The sequence below is a fragment of the Emys orbicularis genome, chromosome 7, assembly GCF_028017835.1.
Source record: "Emys orbicularis isolate rEmyOrb1 chromosome 7, rEmyOrb1.hap1, whole genome shotgun sequence".
Taxonomy (NCBI): domain Eukaryota; kingdom Metazoa; phylum Chordata; order Testudines; family Emydidae; genus Emys; species Emys orbicularis.
In genome coordinates this window covers 71827660-71851491 of record NC_088689.1, presented here as the reverse complement: position 1 = coordinate 71851491, position 23832 = coordinate 71827660, and the positions used below count along the sequence as shown (strand labels likewise).

Genomic DNA, 23832 nt, shown 5'->3' with positions numbered 1-23832 from the left:
TAAAGCAAAACACACAAACAAATTGGCTGGAAACTCTAGTTATGGTTCAATCCCCAGACACTGGTATCTGTCTTTTCATGGTGTATCTGTACAGTGCCTAACATGATGGGGTTCCGATCCTCAGTTGGTGTCCCTTGGTGCTACTGCAATTAATAAAGAATAAGGAGAACTTGTGATGCACAGTGTTATATGTCCAAAGACTTCCCCTCCCATTGCTTGGAGTAGCCAACATAAATACAGGTGGTCTCCAAATAGACTGGGGCATAGGAGTGGAAGTTGAGAGGTTGTTTTCAAGGGCTCAGATACCATAGTGCTGGATAGTACAGTAGCAGGATTGAGCATTAAACACAGTCCTGTAAACCCTTACTATCAGGCATAGGTCCTTTTAACTATGGTAAGAAGCATGTACTGACGGAAGAGTCTGTACCTGGAATAAATGCCTTGCAGAGATGGAGAATGGTCAAGAACTAAACCAGGAGAACATAGCAGAATAGCTGGAATAACTAAGGCTACGTCTTCACTACAGGGGGGGGTCGATTTAAGATACGCAAATTCAGCTACGCGAATAGCGTAGCTGAATTCAACGTATCGCAGCCGACTTACCCCGCTGTAAGGACGGTGGCAAAATCAACCTCCGCGGCTTCCCGTCGACGGCGCTTACTCCCACCTCCGCTGGTGGAGTAAGAGCGTCGATTCTGGGATCGATTGTCGCGTCCCGACGAGACGCGATAATTCGATCCCCGAGAGGTCGATTTCTACCCGCCGATTCAGGCGGGTAGTGTAGACGTAGCCTCAGTCCCACTGCCACAGAAAAATTAGTATATCCTAAGTGTGCTCTGAAGTCATTGCAGTAGTAGTATCTTAGGACTGGACTACACTTAAAATTCAGGTCAACACAGCTATGTTGATCAGGGGTCACCCCCAAGTGACATAACTTTGCCAGCCTAACTCCTGGTGCAGATGCAGCCAGGTAGGCGGAAGTATGCTTCTGTGAGTTCAGTGAGATGATGTTCCTGCACTGACGGAAAGACCTTTTCCATCAGTGTAGGCTGCATCTACACTACAGGGTTATGCTGGCATATGCTAGTATAGTCCCTGTAGTGTAGCCATGGCCTTAGACTATCATTCCTGTCTTTTCAGGGAAGCAGGGCAGGGATTTAGACATCTAATGAAGAAGGAAACACTACATTAAAATAGGGAAAATATATCTGAAACCTTCAGGGAAGTCAGCTTTGCACTGTACTCCCGGCAGTGGTTCTGAAGTAACAGACTTTTCTGGAGTGGGTCACTGGGACACTATTTTCCAAATTTGCTCCTTTCCATACCATACAATCTACACATCTAAGGCTAAGCACTCTCCCTGAAACTGGAATCAGGCTGAAGTCAGCTTCCACTCAGGCTTCCCAAAAGGAAACCCTACTGAAGGATTCTGGAGGGAGCTTATTGTGGTGATATCCACTTATAAAGCACTAGAAAGTGGGCCATTTATCTTTCTAAAATCTCCCAGGGCATAAGGCACCATCTTCCCAGGGTATAAGTAATTCCCATTGAAGTCCATGAGAACTACTCATACTCTACAGGGAGAGAATTGGACCCTCTGTCTTTAAAATGGCCTCAAAATACACTTCTTGGACGGAGGGAGTATGAAAGGAGAGAGAACTCTACTCTTCCCCTGCTGCTTCCCCCACATTTCCCTTTTGAAGATGCTCTTCTTAGATGCATAAACAATGAAGTTAACATGGAGAATCCAGTGCCTGAATACAGAGCACCAGAGACTGGGGGATTATTCGACACATGTAAGCGTATTATCACATGGCGCCTGAGCACCAGCTTACATGCCTTGGGGGCAGGAAAAAAAGAATATACAAACGTATTTTAATCTTCACATTATAGATTTCTTCCTGCCTGTTTTAGCAGCTACTGTCCCACTAGCTCTGAAAAAAACAGGTTTGTTTAAAAAGGCAACCACACATACACACCCAACACCCACCTTTTTCCAGGGCTCAGGTACTTGAAAAGAATACCTTTGAGTAGCAGTTGTTTTCAGTAAGTCTTGGTCATCTGATGGGATACAAGAGAAGCTCAGTGATTGAAAAATCTGGATTGCATTTCTATAGACTAGCATTCACTGAATCCACCAAAGCTTTAGGCAACAGCCCATGTGTGTATTCATATGCTTTTCTAAATCTGTTCCAAGCTGATGAACAGCCTAAATGGATTTTAAATTTCATAGCAAGCTTAGGCTACCACTTTGCATCTGCACTGGCTGCCATTCAGCCTAAGAATAATTTAATACTTTACAGTGTGCTTTACAGCTGTACAGACCTTCAGAAAAGACAAAGTATTTACATTTTTTAAAAGAGTGAACTTTTGATTTCTTTGCTTCCATCCCAGTATTACCATTTTCAAAGATTACCCCTGAAAGGACTATGAAAGGAGAGCATCCCCACTGCCTTCAAATTATCCCTCCAGACAAAAGACACAGCACATAGATGACCTGGAGATATTTCCATATATTACATCAGCCATTTCAGGCTCCATCAGACACTTCAAAGCGAAACACTACAGTTAATTTGAAGGAAACTGTTTACAGACTAACTTCATTAGTGACCTAATTTAATCGTCTCATTAGTAGAATTCCTTTGTTTGAGGTCAGAAACCCTGAATCACAAGTACAGTAAAAACCTTCCTTGAACTACTGTGCACCACTGACTTTATTTTGGGGTACTAGCTATCTGTGTTTAGAAGAAGAGGCTTCCATGAAGTTTAATTACTTTCCTATCTGGCTTGTCTGAAAGCCAGTTATTCATCAAAGGTGGTTTCTAGACAAAGACCTGCAACGTTGGTTTAATGTAAGATAATGGAATGATCAGAATCTGGCCCACTTATTCTATGTAATTCATGAATAACTCTACTCCAGTTAGTGGAGTTACCTCACACAAACAGTTTTGAGATTGGAATCTGGCCCTCTCTATAATGATTCCTGTTACAAATATTCACATCTCATCTTGTAGGTGGCCTAACTAGCTCAATGTGCTCGGAAATGCTGCTAATATTTAATTCAAAACATAAAAGGAAAGACTCAAGCTGAGATTCACCTTAAGGGATCAGAGCGGATTTTAATGGAATGCTCTAAATCAGTAGTCTCCAACCTTTTTATGCACAAGGTCACTTTTTTAATTTAAGTGCAACCCAGGATCTACCCCACCTGTTCCCTGAGGCCCTGCCCACTTCATCTCCCCCTCCCTCTGTCGCTTGCTCTCCTCCACCCTCACTCACTTTCACTGGGCTAGGGCAGAGGGTTGGGGTGCAGGAGGGGGTATGGGGTGTTGGCTCTGGGATGGGGCTCAGGGCTGGGGCAGGGATTTGGGGTGCAGGAAGGGATATGGAATGCTGGCTCCAGGAGGGGGCTCAGGGCTGGGGTACAGGCTCCCGCTGAGCGGCACTTACCTCAGGCGGCTCCTGGTAAGCGGTGCAGCGGGGCTAAGGCAGGCTCCCTGCTTGCCCCAGCCCCACGCCGCTCCTGGAAGCAGCAGACACACCCCTGCGGCTCCTGGGGGGGGGGGGGGGGGGAAACGTGGCTCCACACGACCGCGCAGCTCCCATTGGCTGCAGTTCCCTGTTCCTGGCCAATGGGAGGTGCGGGGGCGCTGCTTGCAGGCAGGAGCAGCGCATGGAGATGCCTCCCCTCCCCTAGCCCCCTTCTCCCCCCAGGACATGCTGCCGCTTTCAGGAGCGGCGCAGGGTCAGGGCAGGCAGGGAGCCTGTCTTAGCCCCGCTGCGCCACTGGACTTTTAGTGGCTGGAGATCGCAATCTACTGGTTGATGACCACTGCTCTAAATACTGTACAGAGAAAGCAGAGGGGGCCTGGACAAAAGCCAGGCCCCCTGGTGTGCAAATGGCTACACAAACCCCAGTATTTCCACATGAGGCTCCTCCCACACCTCATCCCTTGCTCTCCTTCGGCTGCTTCTGGCAGGGCCCAGTGCTCAGCACCCTTTCTTGGCTAGATGCTGATCTGGGACTTTGGCCTCCGGAAAACAACCCAATCTTTTCCCTCCAGCTCATCATAGGAGAGCTGGGGATGGGAGAAGGACACGCAATAATAAGGCAGCAAGTTTATTATATTGCATCATCTCTGAAATGGTGAATGGTTTTGAATCAAGACTTAAGGATAATGCCGAGCGTAAGTAGCAGGCAGCTAGATCTGGGCCTCAAGAGAACAGTTAGAATTGTGAGTCACTGCAGGAGATGTGTGCATTGTTTCTGTTCACATGCATTTCAACATTTGTGTTGACTCAGTGCATAGCTGATCAGATGCAATGTTCGCTATTTCAGTTACATGGCTGCTCTTATACAGTACAGTGTCTGCAAACTCAGAGGGCTACAAGGGTTAATAAAGGCAGCAGAGCATTTCATGATTTGAATAAATAGGTTTAATTTGCAGCGTTAGTTGGGTTACTATAAAATTTAAAAGCTGTATTTTAAAGAATCAAACATCTGAACAGAGTTTTCATACAGGTTAAGCATTCTCTAAGAGTTCAGAGTTTAACATTCTTTCCAGATTGCCTTGGAAATTGCTTATGTCACCCCCCCCCCCCCCCCCAACATAACACACACACCAAATTTTTCACCATTTAGGACAAGATTGTGGCTTGACTCCATTCTCCGCTTTGGGGTTGGAGCAGGGCTGTCCCTAGACATTTTGGTGCCCTATGCAGCCCCCCGTGGGGGGTTGGCCCCAGGCCTCAGCAGGCTTGGGGGGCAGGGGGAACCACCCCCCAGCACAAGCCAGCGGCTCCCCACCTTGGGACTTGGGGGGTAGGGGAGCCAGCGGAATGGGTTGGGGCCAGGTCGCTCCACTTCCTGCTGCGCGGTAAGTGTGGGGCGCGCCCAACCCCTGCTGCAGTCCTCAGGGGAAGGGGTGGAGTGGGGGCGGGGCTGGGGCAGAGCAGAGATGGGAAGAGGCGGTGCAGGGGCGGAGCAGGGGTGTGGGCTTTGGGGAATGGGTGGAGTGGGGGTGGGGCAGGAGCGGGGCAGCTTTCCTGGGCGGTTCTGCCAGCCGGGGGATCGGGCTGGCCGCTGGAGCAGCACGCAGCTGCGTAGGGCACCAGGAAATTTGGGGCAATTTGGTGCCCCAAATTTCCTGGTGCCCTACGCAGCTGCGTACTTTGCGTATGGGTAAGGACGACCCTGGGTTGGAGGTTTGAGGAGGGGACATATCCAAGAAGCCATGCCCAGAGGGACTGTGCTGGAGGCAGGAACAGTGCTTCTGGGGCTCCAGGATAGTGGAGGCCTGAGAGGCCACTGCTATTTTCTTTCATAAGGGGTTGCCCCAAGTGCTCCAACTCGTGCCATCCAAATGTTGCTGCTGGTACCAGAACAAGTGCACAGATCGTCCATGCATGATGCAAGGCATGCAAAAATCGATTATTCTAGGTTTAATGCAAAGATGATGTCCAGCTAAGGACACTTATATGCTCTGTGTATGACCTTGTACTGGTGTCAGTATGGGCAGCTGGTGTGGAGGGATGGTAGAGCCATGTCTCTTCTCTCAGCTGCCTCCATTGCCTTTGTGGAGTCTCGTTCCTCTCTCCGTGTCAGACTACACTAGCCTTGCATACCAGGAATGCGAGGACCAAGATCGTATCGTTTTCCTACAAAGGGATGCCTAGGCACCATCTAGCCCTTTGTGTAAACAGGCGGATGGTTTTACCTATTTTAATAACACCAAAAGTATGCTATGGTTACACACTCATTAACGGGCTGATCCTGCATGAATGATGTCAATGTGCCATTGAATCCAATGGCAGCAAGACAAGGCCTTTACTGCACACTATTATGGAGCTGTTTCAATATACATTCATAGATCCAAAGGCCAGAAGGGCCCGCTATGGTCTTCTAGTCTGGTCTCCGGTGTAACACAGGCCATAGGATTTCCCTGAATTAATTCTTGTTTGAACTTGAGCATATATTTTAAAAAACCTTCCAATCTTAAAATTGCCAGTGATGAAGAATCCAACACAACCCCTGGTAAGTTTCAATGGTTAATTACCCTCACTGTTAGAAATCAGCTCTTGGAAGTAGGCATGATCACAGCCATTTTACAGGCATTTTACAGATGGGGAAACTGAGGCACAGAGCGGTTACAAGATTTACCCAAGATATCACAGCAAATCAGCAGCAGAGCTAGGACTTAAATTAGGTATCGTCATTTCCAGTCCCCCACTCTAACAGCTAGACCATCCCCAGTCCTTGCAAATATGATGCAACATTCACTGATCTCATGCTAGTAAGGCAGCAATTCTGTAACCCAGTTACTCTTACACAACCAGCGGTCAATCCTACAAAAGGCACACACATGAGTAAGTTTACTCAATAGGGTAAAAAGAACAGGAGTACTTGTGGCACCTTAGAGACTAACAAATTTATTAGAGCATAAGCTTTCGTGGGCTACAGAAGAAGTGGGCTGTAGCCCACGAAAGCTTATGCTCTAATAAATTTGTTAGTCTCTAAGGTGCCACAAGTACTCCTGTTCTTTTTGCGGATACAGACTAACATGGCTGCTACTCTGAAACCTGTCAATAGGGTAAGAGTTTTCACAGAATCATACCATGCATTGTTTGTGGCTCCAAAGGAGCAGTTATCACTTTCCATCGTATCCCTGCATAATATTTAGGCTTGACAAATTTGATTTTTTTTAAATAACTTTTACAAATACAGATGTTTATTTTGAAGCATTTTTTTCCTATTTTTATTATTTAAATTTTCATAGTTGTGGGGAATTCTAGGGGATGTCAGACAATGAGGGGGATCAGACAATTATTTAGTGACAGTAATTGTTGAGATTCAAAAATTTAAATTTTTGTAACTGTTAAAACACAAATAATCAACATCACACGTCAAAGTACACAAAATAAATATCCTTAAATCAAACTCTAAGAAGTTCTCAAGCGGCATTGTTCTTGCTTTGTCTATCTACACATTTTGATTATCATCGATTGAAATATTTTTATACTGGTTTGTGTGTGTATGGTGAAATTGATGTTTACTGACATTTACTGATAAAAATGTAATCTTTCCAAGCCTAGCAACATTTTTTATCTTTAGTGTTTTCATTTAAATCCATAAAACAACACATTAAATACATCTGGGTGTCTCAGCCAAGGCATGGACTAGAATGGAACTGCTTAGAAGCAATGCAGAATCAAGTTCTGAGCCATTACACCAGTGGTCCCCAAACTTTTTACCTTACACTCCCCTTTTCCCCTGTTTGTGCCCCCCCCCCCGACCCTTAAGAGCTGGGGCCGGGAGTAGGGCCACAGCTCTGGGAGGTGGGGACGCAGACAGGGGTGCAGCCGGGGTCAGGGCCAGGCGTGGAGCAGGGTGGCACTCTCGCCCTGCCCTCCTGCGGGGGGAGCTGGCCTGGACTCCAGCCAGCTCCCCCAACATTCCTCAGTGCCCCCCTAGGGGGGGATACCCACAGATTCTGGACCTCTGAATTACACCATGAGTGACTGGTACTGTACAGAGGGACTTCAGGATTAATGATAATAATTTAGAAATCCACAGCCAACGAGGACAAGTTCTTAATCAGCTGTATATTATTTGACTACTGCACATAGAAAAACATATATTAAAACATTAACAGTTTATGACTAATAAGTTTCCACTAGCCATAAATTAAATGTCACATGCATGAAATGACCTATAAGCATATGAAGGGCCTGATTTACCACTCTATGATGTCAGTAATTCTACTCACCTAATTACACTGGTGTAAAACTGGCAAATCTGGTCCTAAATATATAGTGCTCTTTTACAGCACTTTTCATCCATAGATCTCAAAGTGCTTTAAAAAGGAGGTCAGTATCATTATCCCCATTTTACAGATGAGGAAACTGAGGCACAAGGAGGGGTAATGATTTGTCCAAGGTCACCCAGCAGACCAATGGCAGAAGTGGGAACAGAACCTTGTCTCCTGCATCCTAGTCCTGTGCTCTTGCCATTAGGAAACATTGGCTTCCAAGTACATGCCTAAGGCCTAATACAGTGCCCTTTGCAAGGCCAGACATTAAACTTGGAATCAGGCATATCAAATCAAGACTATTAACGTGGAAAGCAACTTTTCTCGCTCTCAGAATTGCCAAATAAACTTTTCTTCTGACTTTAATTAAAATTCTATACTCTTCACAATATTACACAAGAAAAAACATATTTTTGTTATAGCAACAATTTCTCATAAAAGTTGCAATCTTCGGCTTTCTGAATTGTCCACTTGCTAATGAGTGGTGCTCATAACACAACTCTCTTTGTGAAAGCTACAACAGGGTTTAGGATCCCACTGATCCCTATAGCCTTTAGGGACTGATATGGCATTGCTAAGGCACCCTAAACTTCCAGTGAAGTCCATGGGAGTTTGAGAACTTCAAAAGTGCAAGTTTGGACCCCAAAACTTACAGAAAGCTCTGCTCAACTGTTAAGATTGCTAAGGACAAATAATGTCCAATTCAAAACTACAAAAGCCATGCAACTATATATTACCACCTCATACATTCACACCCACTCACAATTCCTGAAACAAACACAGTCACCAAGGAGACACCAAGAAAACCTTTACTTTGCTTAGAATTCAAAGAAAACCAGATCCAGGCACTGAGCATTGATGTGCAAGTCAAAAAAGAAAAACAGTGTTTGGTTTCATTTCCATTAGGTATGTGTCTAGTGCAGGCATCAGCCATTAAATGGATTTAGGTTTAACAGTTAAATAATATAACAAACAAAGAAACAAACTGAATACCTGAAACTATAAGTTTGTGGAAATGATAAGTGCTGTGGTATGAACTACCTATTTAGCAATCCTGACAGTACACAGCACCCATTGTTCTATCGTTGGAAAAAAATCCACTTCTGTGAATAGAAGAGGGCTGAAACCAAAATCCTGAATCCAAACACCCTGAACTGTGGGGAATTTTGGATCCAGATCTCAACTTTGCAGCTGGCTCCTCTCTCTATTATGAGCCAAACCAAAACATCAGACCAGATCACTCCTAAGCTTTGGGGACATTTACATCTGGAATTTAATTTTGCAACTTGGATCCAGCTCTGCATGCACAAGCACAACTGGCAGCTTTTCTAAGTTACACCATGTCTGTATGTTCCTCTAACTGGGTATGTCTACACTTTGAGCTGGGGGTGCAATTTCCAGCTCAAGGAGACAGACTCATGCTAGCTCCAATTGAGCTAGCGCACTCGAATAGAGTGTAAACATGGCAGCATGAGTGGAAGGACAGGCTAGCCACCCCAAGTACCTACACATCTGAGACCCTAAGCTAGCCCTTCCTGCAGTTTGTGTCACAGTGGCTACACTGTATTTTTAGTGCATTTGCTCTAATAGAGCTAGATGGGTATGCATCCTCGAGCTGGGAATCACACTCCCAGCTCAAAGCACAGGCATATCCTTAGGTGTTGGCAGATGTTTGTGCACCTCTGTACTGATTCAGCTTCCACTGAATTCCATGGCAAAACTCATTTCTGTATTCTGCAACAGGAGCAGTTTTGAGACTTAAGTCTCAAGCACTTGTACAGTATGCATCGATTGCTCTGAATTCAGCAATATATAAAGACATTCAAAATCAGCCTCTTGCTCACAAACACATGTAGGGAGAACTTTCCCCAGTGTGAAGCCTTTCATACCGTTTTACCACTATTATTATATTATTTTAACTCTTAACACAGGGCTTAAATTGTGCAGAGGGTGTTATTTAGGCCTTCTGCAATAGACTGAAATCTATCCGTGAGTGGCAATCTAGCAGGCATCAAATTGCTTCTGCAAATGTATTTTATGGAGCAAAAGAAGTTCATGTGCCTGTGGTTTTAAATCTTTATTACTGATGTAAGCAGAGTCTGAATGAGCTCTCCCGACATCTAGTGATGAGCTGTGGAAGAGGACTTCAGGAGCTGATCTCGTTTGCATGGACACACGCACCCTGCCGAGGTGCTCAGCATGATGGGACTGCTTGCCCAAATGATCACTTTTGGCTGGTCTTAGATCCCCAGTCTCCTTGTTATTGGGGCAGGAGTAATAAAAGGTTGTTATCCTTGTTAATGGGAAGCAGAACTGTACTTGGCATTTTCCGCTTGATGGACTCACCCTCAACTAAACAACACTTGCTAGGCAGGGGACATGGGTTCCAAAGCCCAGAGAGGGTAGGGACAGGTACTTGTACTTGGTGGTAGTCCCTGCTTAAGGGTCATAGACACCATTTGACCCTTCCACTCTTCACTGTGTAATATCAGAGCTAATTTAGACTCAATTGAGAGTCTTGTTACACACCTCAGAGGTAAAATCACTGATACTTAGGTCTGAGTATTAGACCTGCTTTGGAACAGTGTCTCTGATACAAGAGACTGCCCAGTGTGCACCAGCAGTAAGGCTCCCCCACTAACAGCTGAGATCACTGAGAACAGTAATGACTGAGAGCTCTGTGAAATGGTGGGGTCTGAAGACATCTCAACAATTGGCTGCCAGTGTGGCCACTGGAGAGATGCAGCAATCAGATGGTGGAGAGGACTGGAGGGGAGTCCCGCAGAGAGGTGCGGCAATTGGCTGGCAAGGCAGCTGGCGGAGAGGGCCAGAGCGGAGCCCCCTAGAGAGGTGCAGCGATTGGCCAGCAGGGCAGCTGGCGGAAAGCAGTGGAGCCTGGCAGAGAGGTGTGGTGATCGGCCATCAGGGCGACTGGCAGGGAAACGCGGCAAGCAAGTGCCTGGGCAGCGGAGCGCGTAAGGTGCCTTCTTTCCCCCCTCCAACCAGGGTGGGAGGTGAACTCTGCAGATGCACCTCTGAACTCTGGGTCTGCACTGTCCAAGGACAACAACTGAGAGTGGGGTGCAGAGAAGGGACGGGCACGTTAAATGGACTTTTGATTGCTGGACTTAAGAACCTAAGGGAAAAGGACACTGCCCAACTTACTTGGGGGTGGATCTTTTGCTCATGGTTTATGTTTATGAACCCTGTTTGCCGTGTTTTCCCAAGTTAATGATGGGTTACTTCCCTTCTTTTATTAAAAGTTTTTGCTATACTCCGACTCGGTCCTTGCGACAGGGGAAGTATTAACTCTTAGAGGTGCCCAGGTGGTGGTGTGTAATTGTCCCAGGTCACTGGATGGGGGCTCGAGCTGGTTTTGTGTTGTACTGTTAAAAAGGAACCCCTACATACTGAACCCAGCCCTTGCTGCTGCCAGCTCTGACTGGCAGAAGGGTTACATTGAAATATGGATGAATTTGGCTACTGTGTAAAAGCAACTGTATTACTGCTGTATACTTCTTTGTTAATTAATATACTAGCATTTATCAGGAACGTGCACAAGACTCAAGGGTTGGGCAAAAGATTACTCTAGTAGTGGTTCTCAAACTTTTGTACTGGTGATCCCTTTCACATAGCAAGCCTCTGTGTGCGACCCCCCCCATATAAATTAAAAACACTTTTTTTATCTATTTAACACCATTATAAATGTGGGAGGCAAAGCAGGGTTTGGGGTGGAGGCTGACAGCTCACGACCCCCCATGTAATAACCTTGTGACCCCCTGAGGGGTCCCGACCCCCAGTTTGAGAACCCCTGTTCTACAGTCTGGTATCTCTCAAAATAGGAGACTCCAAAATCTAGATGTAATTATGGGTTACATTTCAAGATTATTTGAATCTGGAGACCTATTGAAACAGGGGTGATATAAAAATATATTTGGATATATGCGCTTATAACAGAACATTAACTATTGTGACCACCAGACAGCGGAAACTTTCTCTGAACCTGTAATTCATGGTATTTAGGGCTTGGCTACTGAAGAAACAGTACACCATTTACAATGTGGATGACATTGCTAAACTACTTAACCAAATACAAGTAAAAATTAACCAACTAATTGCAGAGAACAATATAAAGGCACGAAAAAAGCAAATTGGTAAAGAAATGTTGAATGTTGTGGCATATAAGCAAGTCTGGGGTTTTTCTAGGCAAAACAATTGTATTTTAGTAGGCCCAAAATGATTGGTGGACGTGTAGGTAAACAGAACCCATCTGTAGAGCCAGCAGGGACACTGTGACAACCATACTGGGTGACACGGGGAGTTCGGGTCTCCCTATGAAATTCGCAAATATTAAGAAATTAAATTTTAAAATTAACTCACTAATTGATGGATTAGATCAAGCCATTAAAAGAAAGGGGAAGTGATCAAGGTTGTTAAAACAGCACACTTACCTGGATCATACGAGTGGAAAAAGGAATTCATACCACTGGAAAAAAATATTTGCAATTTGCAAGGCTAGAAGGTCCTGGACCCTGAGAACCACATGAAATTAATAACTTGACTGTGCCAATTATGATTGCTATTCCCAGATGGACAGGGTGTCCTAAAGAATTGGTATATGTTAACAGTATGGGTACAATAGACTTATAAACAGCATTATCCACTGTGGAGATGGCAACACAAGGAGATGAAATAAACACAGACTGCTGTAAACGAATCAAGCACAGATGGTTCTGTGAGTGTTTGGCCCAAATGAACCTGACCACAAGCGAGGGAGGTTGGGCCTAACAAGTCATTAAAGAGAGAGTGCAGGAGGTGGTACAGCTCCGGTACACAGTATGTGCTCTGGAATCCGGATATCACAGCTTTTCAGTGGGGACAACACCATGCCAGGGGAGCCTGGATGGGTTTTGTCTGAACCTCACCTCTCTGACTCAGATTGGGACCCATGCCCTATGGCCAAGTGTGAAGATAAAGGAGAATGTGAGAGAGGCCGTGACAGACAACGCCGACTGGGAGTCACTGGTGACCAATCTCTTTGCACCCATAGGACCCTTGTCCATTAACACCACTAATTTGGTTCAGAGAGTGCAGAGATGAGGTAAAGAGGAAGTTGAATCATGTTCAGTGAGTGGACAGCGCATGCTGCACAGGGATTGGTTCCTGCAATGTGTGATGCAATGCACAGAAAGACAATGAGATGTGTAATGTATACAAAGGGAGAAGGTTTCTGTATAACTCTGGAGCTGTGATGTACTCTGCATTCATCCACCTGCATTTGAGTCTGACCAACTCAGCATAGCACTGCTGTATGTAATTTACCATTTGTATAGACTTTTGTTTGTTTGTTAGCACCCAGTCATAATTTGTGGTCAGTAATACTACATTCTAACTAAGACACATACTTTTCAAAACAATTTTGTTTAGTATCAAATTACCAATATTGAATCCTGACAGCAATATCTGTTAAACTGGTTACTGTCCATTCAGTAAGTTATCTGGAAAACAGCATCTACAAGAAGCAACTGGATCTACATCAACTACTGGAGTATCACAGAGCGATGCAAACCTAAAGAGCACGACACTCAGCTTGTTATGCCAGGAAAGTTGTTGACATCACAACTTCACTGCGTGGCCACAATAATTCAGGCCAATCCAATGGAAGAGAGAGAAACTTCCTAGATGGTGGCAACCAGCAGTAAGGGCAAACTATAACATGGATGTAGAGTACCGTGTAATAACTAATTATAAAAATGTATATACAAAGGCCTCAATTGTGATGTCACTATTGCAAATTCCTGTTTTACTCCTTATGTACATAAAACTATAGACTATATTGTAATAGTGCCTATCCCAGTTTTTAAAAATGAATTTAAAACTATATCCCTCAAATGAAGTCCCAAACCTAACACTCCCAGGCCCAGCATATGGAACTAAGAATATTTGGAAAAAGAAAACTGTCTACAGGTCGTACAAGGGACCATGCAGACCATTAGACATCTGGGGCATGAATGTATGGATGGGCAAAGCAAAACAGCCAAGAAACAGTGTATATGATCACTGGGTCATATTCAATCCATGCACTATGTTTTTCCAGGATGATGGGTAAACATCCTCCCCCCAAAAAAGACAAAACGCAGGGGAATGTGGCAGAGAGAGCCGGGAGCACTAGGTACAAGATCTGAGGCCTGAATCTGAGGCCTGAACCAGAGGCCATGAATTAAAGTTAGGCCAAGTATCAAAGTAGATGTTTATAAGTTTATGATTTGGTAGAGTTGTTGCTAGCGTTTTAGGTATTAGATAGTTATGTAAATACAGTAAAATCTCAGAGTTATGGACACCAGAGTTATGAACTGACCAGTCAACCACACTCTTCATTTGGAACCGGCAGTATGCATTCAGGGAGCAGCAGAGGGGGAAAAAAAAAAAAAAAGGGCAAATACAGTACAGTACTGTGTTAAACGTAAACTACTTCAAAAAAATAAGGGGAAAGTTTAAAAAAAAATTGACAAGATAAGGAAAATGTTTCTGTGCTTGTTTCATTTAAATTAAGATGGTTAAAAGCAGCATTTTTCTTCTGCATAGTAGCTTCAAAGCTCTATTAAGTCAATATTCAGCTGTAAACTTTTGAAAGAAAAACCATAATGTTTTGTTCAGAGATACAAACAACCTCCATTCCCGAGGTGTTTGTAACTCTGAGGTTCTACTGTACATTTCAAGGTTAAAAGCAACAGAGGGTCCTGTGGCACCTTTAAGACTAACAGAAGTATTGGGAGCATAAGCTTTCGTGAGTAAGAACCTCACTTCTTCAGATGCAAGTGCATTACTTGCATCTGAAGAAGTGAGGTTCTTCCTCACGAAAGCTTATGCTCCCAATACTTCTGTTAGTCTTAAAGGTGCCACAGGACCCTCTGTTGCTTTTTACAGATTCAGACTAACACGGCTACCCCTCTGATATTTCAAGGTTAGTACAGATACATCCCAATCTAGTGCAAGATAAGATGGTTTGACAGAATGATTAATAGGGATGTTTTGAGCAAGATATCAGGAACAAAGGGAGGTAACAAACAGATGTCAAAAAATACATAAGGTGGTGTGTAAGCTGTATATTTCAGTTGTTTGCCTCAGCCTATAAATGTCGGGATACTTTGCCTTAAGCCTTTGTCTAGCCTATGGGGCAGTGGAAAGTCCTGCTGCTAACTGAGCTGAGTCCCTTGTAACAAGCATACATGTGTTAGCGTAACTGTAGACATTGATCCAGGGAACAAATACCGTGGTTCGTTGACAACAAACTTCCTCTGGGCGGGGAGTGGGTGGGCAGGGCCAGGGAATGAGCAGAGCCTTGACTCCAATCCCCCGGCCTCAGTTCATTGACTTGCAGAGCTGAGCCAGCATGGTGGGAGGGGACTGTAACCTGCTACTGATAAAGCCTCTCAGAGTCATTGCTCCCGCCTTGGTCTGTTCCTCGGGTGGTACAATTACATTTCACCCCTTATTCAGGGCAGATTGCAAAGTGACAATCTACTCCTTAGACTGTAAACTCTGTGGGGAAGGGATCATCTCCCGTGTGTCATCTGCAGAGGGCAAAGCACTCAAATATTAAACGGCCACCTACCCGAGCCTTCTGACTCAGCCACATCAGATATACCAAAGGTCTCCACTGAGACTGCCCCTGAACAGTAGAACAGGAGGAAGAAAACATTGCAGGGAACTGCCCCCCAACTCCACTTGTGTAAGGGCCAATCACAGACATGGTCCTAGCACTGCTTGAATGGCAGGACTCCTCCATCCAACCTATCACTACCACTGGTATCAGCTACTCCAGTGCGGGAAGGACTGGAGCCTGTCCATCCCAGGAGAAATTCTGTCTGAGTCAGCACAGCCGCTCATGCCGTCTGTGGCTTTACCCACAATCCAGCCCTTTGAGCTGAGATTGCATATTCTGAAAAGGCTAAAGGGAAATGACTTTCAGAAGTATTTCATGCATGAGTTTCCTAAACACTATTCCATTATTAGGAACTGTGACAGGCATAACCCTGTATCCAGCCCTTGAACGCTATTGTGGTAATCTTTGTACAAGGAATGCCTTGTGAGGTATCATTTGAAAACTCATCATTTGCTGGTCATTAAAGTTCTAATAAAATATGTGTAGCAACATTGTATGTAAACTTATAAGATTCCACTGTATGGTTTCACTAAAACACATTCCAAGTCTGTGGAGTGGCCAAACCAGTTCCTCCGAGACAAAGGACAAGCTGACACCTCAGCCAGGTGTAAACAAGGTCAATGGGCCACTACCTGCTAAGTGGCTATTCATTGGCAGGAAAAGGGGCACGGCCGGAACATCTACATTTTAGCAAAGAAACAGCAGGGGTTCCTGTCCACACAGTCTGCCTGGCGCCATGCTCCCAGCTGGAGATGCTTCTCAAATGGAGGACTGGACTATAAAAAGAAGGGGCAGACACCCCAATGCCCCCCCCCCACTTCCTCCTCTCTCTCACTGTCCATTGATTCACTGCACCAGAAGGAACAAAGGAAGCAGCCACTACACAGAAGAAGGCATTCTGGCCTAAGAAGTGCAGCCAGTAAGATTGTTGAGAACATGTGGTGAGAAAAACATGGCTTTGAATTTAACGTAGCTTGTTAAGTCAGGCACTAGTTGCATTTTATTTCTATTTTTCTTGTAACCATTTCTAACTTTTCTATCGCATTACTTGTATTCACTTAAAATCTATCTCCTTGTAGTTAATAAACTTGTTTATTGTTTTATATAATCCAGCCTGTTTGAATTGAAGTGTTTGGGAAACTTCATTTGAGGCAATAAAATTTGTGCATATCATTTCTATTAATAAAATGATGGACTTTATATGAGCTTGTATTGTCCAGGAGAGAGCTGGGCAGTACAAGATGTACATTTCTGGAGAAAATCTGGGACTGGGAGTATGTGGGAGTCACCCTGTAGTATAATTCAGGCTGGTAAAAATTTGGGTGTTACTGGCAGGCTGCAAGTGCACATAGCCATAGCTGGGAGTGACTTACGTGCTGGAGGCTGTTTGTGAGCAGTCCAGGAGTGGAGGCAACAACAGCAAAGGAGTGTTAAGGGCACCCCAGGTTAGAGGGCAGGGCTGACACAGCTACTTACTAGTCTAGATTGTACACTTGGTATGTCACAGGAACAGATTATCCACAATTCTAATTTTTAGACAGAGTGCCTTCTTCCATTATAATTAGCCATCATTATAAATGCACTTTCTATTGATCACTACAGAATGTATATCCTACATGTCTGAAAAAACAAAACCACACAAATTCAAATTTACTGAAGACAGTAATCCATTGCATACCGTACCTTTGAGATGTTACTGGAACGGCTCACGGAATGCCCCAAAGCCTTCTCATTCTGAAAGAGAACAGAAAAGGATCATTGGAGTGACAGAGAGCTGATGGATGGAGGTGTTAAACCAGATATTAACAGTCAAATAAACAGATGAAATACCAGAGCAGAAGATATTTATAGTATTTTGCTCCTACTAGAGTCAATCTGAGTTTTGCCACAAACTCCTGTGGAAGTATGATTGGGCCCTTTCATCTCTATAATGTCTATATTACCACACCGAACTCAACTAGACAAGACTTGCATGAACTGGGGAATATTAAGATAGTGCCCTCATGTTCTGAGTCAATATTGCAAAGCCATTTATCTGTACTGCAGTTATTTTGGAAATGAACTCCCACCCCTCTTATCCGCTGAGAAATTATAACCAATGCAGGAGAAATCCTACAGTCCTTACTCAGGAAAAGATTCCCAGTTATGTCACAAAACATTGCTAAATAAATCATGTCCATGTCATTTCATAATAAAGATGCTCCCTGACTTACGCAAGCGTTCCGTTCTGGAATGCCTTACGTTTCCGACTTACGCAAAATTCGAGTTACGCATCTCCAACCATTACACACACACACACACACACACACACACACACACACACACACACACACACACACCAACAAAAAACCCAAAACCCTCCTATTTCTATCTAACGGAACTTTTTCCGTAAGCTCGGATTTGCGTACACTGGGTTTACGTAACTCGGGGAGCATCTGTACAAAATAGCACAGAACTGCCTTTTCTTGAGGAACACTGAGCATTATCACACTGGAAACACTATATGTATGTAGTGTTGTTGTAGCCATGCTGGTCCCAGGATATTAGAGAGACAAGGGGGATGAGGTAATATCTTTTATTGGACCAACTACTGTTGGTGAGAGAGACAAGCTTTCGAGCTGTACAGAGCTGGAAACACCATGACAGCTGGAGTTGCAGAAGATCTGCTGATTCTGTTCAGTCATGTAACTGAAATTAATCAGGTGCTGTATTTGTTTCCACAAGTATCCATACAGTTATATCCAGCAGGGAATACATTATGCAGCCTCTTTACCTCCCTCACCTGCCAATCTGACAATTAGGTATTTATATTGTGCTCATCACCATTGTTAGCTGAGCACCTCTGGGTTCCACCCATCCATTCCACTTTCTACATGTAATGTGATTTAGTCGTGAGTGTGATCGGGCATGTCTGTTCCAATGCTGAGAAACTGCGAAAGCTGCTAATTTGGCAAGGAAGTTGCTTGCTTGTTCTGGATGGAATCCAAGAGGGACATTTTTCTTTTAGAAAAATACCAGACATAAGGACAATCCACAAGGTTTAGATGCAAATCAAGATCCAACTTCCTCAAGCTTTGGGGGTGGTCAGATCTGGTGTTTTGGTTTGAGACTAGCCCTCAAATATATGGCACATTTATCAGCCATTTCCATAACAACTTGTCCTGTGTGAGAGTTGCCAAAACCATGCCCTTCCGTTTGACACCTTAGGGACCAAACTGCTTCACTTTCCCTATGTGGCTTTTCACTCCCAAAGAGACACATTTATATCCTACAAAAGGGACTCTGACAGGAAACACGACACCGAACAGTACTGATGCTGGCCATTGAGGCAGCTGGGAGATTAAATACTGTACCCAAGCGAAAGGGTAAAACTAAATATATAAATACATAAATCAGGCCAATTTCAGTACTCATCGATCAGCTTAGACATGAAATCTACATGCATGTTATGGTGGGTGCTGGCTGTGATTGGCTACAATTAAGGTGACAATTAATGACTAATTCCACGTCAAGCCAGTGTAAAGTCAGGTTAGTCCTTCAGCAGGTGCGGATTACAGGCCTGCATTAACCCCACACTTTAACACTATCATGCTCCAGGAGGCTTGTTTCATGAGCACAAGCCTAGTGCTGGTAAAAAGTTCTGTGCTGGGAGATGGGAAGGAGAAGCAGGCAACAAGATTTCATGAGCAAGGGCTGAGCTGCTTTTAAATATCAGCAGCTGTTTCTGCCCTCCTTCCATCCAGCTGGTACAATGTGCCAGGGAGACAGCAACTGACTCCTCTTCCATGCTCTCCATAGTCAGTGAGACATGCCTGTTTGGCAGGGGAGGAGTTGAGGGGAGCAGTGAGCAGGAAGAGGCAGCTGCTTGGTTACCATAGCGCTTGCATATACAGAGCACAGTATTCAGCTCCCCAAGATCTGCATGTTACTCCATGTAGCAGTTAGAAAACCAGGAAGGAGGAGCTATTTCTTTTGCATGGCAATAAACATTCTTTCAATGAAGTGCCAATCAGTGAGCCACTGAGATCTTGTACAAGGCAACTGACGGTCAAATTTAAAATCAGCAGGGGCCAAATTCAGCACTGGAGTAACTGGGCCTAAATCACCATTGACTTCAATGGGAATTGTATGTGCTGGTTGAATCTGGCTTTAGAGTTGGAGAAGTATTTTTATTACATGCAAATTAGTATTCTTGGAAACTCTGGAACAGGAAGAGGAACAAGCAGCCAATGAGAGAAGACAGACACCGGGGGCGTTTGAGAAGTTAGTCTTGGATTGTGCTACTGCAAGAAAGCACTGCATTATGTGGCTGGGTATCAAATCTCATCACCACATCAAACGGAAACGTGACTACAGCAACAGAGAAAGTTCGCTAACAGTAGAGATGGCAGAGGAAGGAAGAACGAGGCTGCAAGGTTGGGGGGCACGCTCACAAGCTCTGGTGAAGAGAAAATGGCACAGGCCTGTGAGCATGGGGAGAACTACATAACCTGTGGGGTTACACTCACTTCCCTCTCTAGCGATGGGGTGGGAGGTGAAGTAAAGGAAGATAATGTGGGTTAGGGAGAGAGATTGAGAGGGAGCGTCTGCCTGGGGCATGTAATACATAACTCCACGCCACTGACAGCCTAAAAACTAGGGCTGGGATTTCAAACGCCTTAGAGACAAAATGAAATGATCAAAGCTTCTTCATGCTAACTCTGTGCTCCCCAACCCTCCCCCAAATGCCATTCTTTACCTTCAGCAGGTTCCAAGTTAGGAATCATTACTGAATACACAGGCATGTCTGTGTTAAAAAGAGAGACAAGGTGGGTCAGGTACTATCTTTTATTGGACCAGCTTCTGTTGGTGAGAGAGACAAGTTTCTGAGCTACACAGAGCTCTTCTTCAGGTGTGTTGAAAAGGACGAGTTGAAATTTAATAAGAATGAATGGGATGAAGCACAGGGACCATATGTGCACAATGTGATAAATGATGCAGAGAAAAATCTGCTCTAACCCACACCAAAGAAATTAAAACTGCTGCTGAATTCCTGGGATTGTGATTTTATCTGCTGGATGCTCTGAGCAGCTGAGACAGGGCTGCTCACATTATCTTTATTGATGTATTGTTAGAGAACATACCTATAAAGGGCTTCAACCACTCAGACTAGCCAGTACAATTAGTACTGTTATTTTAAAAGGATCATCCTGTAATTAAAAAAAAAATCCATAAAACCCTCTTGGGTGAATAATTCCTTATGAAATACTGAATGGGAATATTTATCTTCTTCATGTAACATCACCCCTCCTCCGCAAAAATATTCATTTATGGTATTTCTAGTGTACTCCTCTCCACTACATAGTCACCACACATGCACCTACACCTCCAATGTTAGCTCCTTAGCACACACCTGCTTTAGTTGGAAGATCATTGTAATGCTAGGCTGTCTTGAGATAAGCACACTGAATCATAGAGAGACTTTTGATGCAACTGCTGCACATGTCAGTTTACGTACACAGAGATCTTTAAACCATCTCAGTGTGTTAGAGCTCGTTTCACGAAGAACAACTTGCACTTCACCACATGGAGCTTAGCAGAATCGTGAATGTTCAAGTAACGGCTCGGTGAGAAGAAACTCTAGCATTCTCTCCTCCTTTTATCAAAAGTGCTGAAAAGATTTTGATCATTAAACAGCAACAGAAACGCCTCTAAATAAGAGAGTTCATAACATTAGCTGTGCTGTTGGTTTTCTTTGCCAAATAAAATGATAACAATCTAATCATTAAGGAAAAGCACAGCAGTCGCCATTAGAGAGCCGGTGTTTACCACACGGTGGTATACGAAAGAACTGCTGTGTTTCTCCATCATTAAAATGGGAAATAGCTGTGATACCACAGAAATAGCTGTTGGTGAGGGCTGACTTTAAATGGCAACCACTGTAGCTGAGAGCGGAAAATAAATGTTAAGCAGATAATAATGAGTTACAAGGGAATGAAAATAATAAAGGATCGCTCTGTTCCGAACAAAGACGTCCTCTGATTGTACATTCATCTTTGAATCATTTGGGTTGTTCACAAATTAAAACTGTCACCAGTGAGAAGACTAAGATGATATCCAGTTAACATTATCATGTAGGAAAAAGGTGTTAGAGTGACTTTTTCAGAGCCCTTTCCTCATGCAGCAAGACATGCTCCAGTCTGGTGATTACATCTTTAATGCAGGAAGAGCATTAGGTCAGGCAAATACAGCATCTGCAGATTGTTCACTGTATAACCCACTAAGGAGCATGCAGTTTGTTTCTGGCCCAGGTCAGCCCTTCCATGTGGGATAACAGAATCCTGCCTTTTGAAATGCATCCCACTATATGAAAGCCACTGGGCAGGCACACTTAAAAATCCAGATAGTTTAACAACAGCAAATGCAGCAGTACTTAGTGGAAGCCTCTCTGCAGCCAAAGCCAGCTGCTCCTCTGAGATCTCCACCGGAGATTGGCTCTGGAGGACCGAGACAGAGGAATTAGTGTGCACAGAGAGTGCAGCCACCATTGCCCTGGCTTGCTTCTCTCAGGATGTCCTCACATTCACTTTCCCCATCCCCTTCCCTGATTTAGAGACCTGCTTCCCTACTATTACCTACCATTGCAGCAGCCTTCCCGCCCACCTCCACCTCACCGACTAGCTTCCTTGCTGCTGTCTGCTCTTCCTTCCTACCGCCTCCCTGATCTGCCTCCCTGTTGGATACTTTTGCTCATTTCACTCCATGAATCACAGACTTGGTGTCTTTCTTCCCATTTGCTTGCCTCACAAGCTCACTGTCAAAATAAGGGTGTCACAGTATTTTTCAGTTTCCCTACTGTAACGAATCCATGGAATGTGTACACACACACACACAGAAAATCAGAACTAGAACTCTGGTTCCTCAGCTCCCAAAACCCCAGCCTTGAATGCTGGAGCCAGAAGATCTCCTGCCACTGATGGCAAAAGTAAGTCAGTCACTAGGGGGGCAACTCTTGCTTACTGATATACACAAAGCCAACATGCCACACTGTCCTCTTTCCAAATTTGACCATTTCCTTAGCACAGCATCAGCAGCTGAGCAGACTAAAGCAACAGGACAAGGTGAGTGAGGTAGTATATTTTATTGGACCAACTTCTGTTCGGGAGAGAGACAAGCTTTGCAGCTTACCCACATTCTTTTTTCAGGTCTAGATGCTTCTTCAGAGCCATTTACGTGGAACAAGTGCTAAAAAAACAACAACAACAACAAAAACCCAAACCTCATGGCTCATAAGAACAGCCATACTGGGGTCAGACCAAAGATCCATCTAGCCCAGTATCCTGTTTTCCGATAGCAGCCAATGCTAGGTGCCCCAGAGGGAATGAACAGAACAGGTAATCATCAAGTGATCCATCCCCTGTCACCCATTCCCAGCTTCTGGCAAACAGAGGCTAGGGACACCATCCCTGCCCATCCTGGCTAATAGCCATTGATGGACCTATCCTCCATGAACTTATCTAGTTCTTTTTTTAACCCTGCTATAGTCTTGGCCTTCACAACATCCTTTGCCAAGGAGTTCCACAGGTTGAGGCTCACCTCAACAAGCCTCTAATGGGTACAAAGATGAAGCACAGCATGATAATAATTCAGAAAAGTAATCCATATTTATGGAGAAGCAAGCATCACCACTCAAACCCCTCAAAAAACAAAACAAAACACTCAAGAGTCATTTTATGGTAATACCAGTGCCCGCCATGATGGGACACCAGCTAATAGAAGCAACAGGCTTGATTCTGCTCTCACAGTGGTACTAGGATTGTGTAACTCCATTAACTTCTGTGGAGTTACTCCAGATTTACATGGGTGTGAGTGAAAAGAGAATCAGGCCCATGGAAGACAGCATGGTTCCCTGGTTAAGGCTCTGGATGGGGAATCAGGAGTCCTGGGGTCTATTCTTGGCTGAGCTACTAACCTGCTCTCTGTCCCTGTTTCCCCTCCTGCCCTTCGTCTGTCTTGTCTATTTACTGTGTCAGCGCTCTCGAGCTGGATGTGTCTCTCACTGTTTATACATTGCCTAGGACAATGATACAACCTAGGACAACCTGATCCCGGCTGGGGTCTTTAGATGCTATAGCAGGGGTCGGCAACCTTTCAGAAGTGGTGTGCCGAGTCTTCATTTATTCACTCTAATTTAAGGGTTCACATGCCAGTAATACATTTTAACGTTTTTAGAAGGTCTCTTTCTATAAGTCTATAATATATAACTAAACTATTGTTGTATGTAAAGTAAATAAGGTTTTTTAAATGTTTAAGAAGCTTCATTTAAAATTAAATTTAAAATGCAGAGCACCCCAGACTGGTGGCCAGGACCCGGGCAGT

The 23832-nt window shown here is 44.3% G+C and overlaps 1 protein-coding gene across 2 annotated transcripts in view; it reads right to left on the bottom strand.

The window, feature by feature from the left end:
• The window catches only part of MARCHF8 (membrane associated ring-CH-type finger 8), a 134771-nt gene that overhangs the window by 17299 nt on the left and 93640 nt on the right, over positions 1-23832 (bottom strand). For both annotated transcript variants that reach the window (XM_065408347.1, XM_065408348.1), the window contains exon 2: positions 17158-17208. In XM_065408347.1, coding sequence (XP_065264419.1) covers positions 17158-17208 — 51 coding nt within the window. The remainder of the gene's footprint in view (positions 1-17157; positions 17209-23832) is intronic.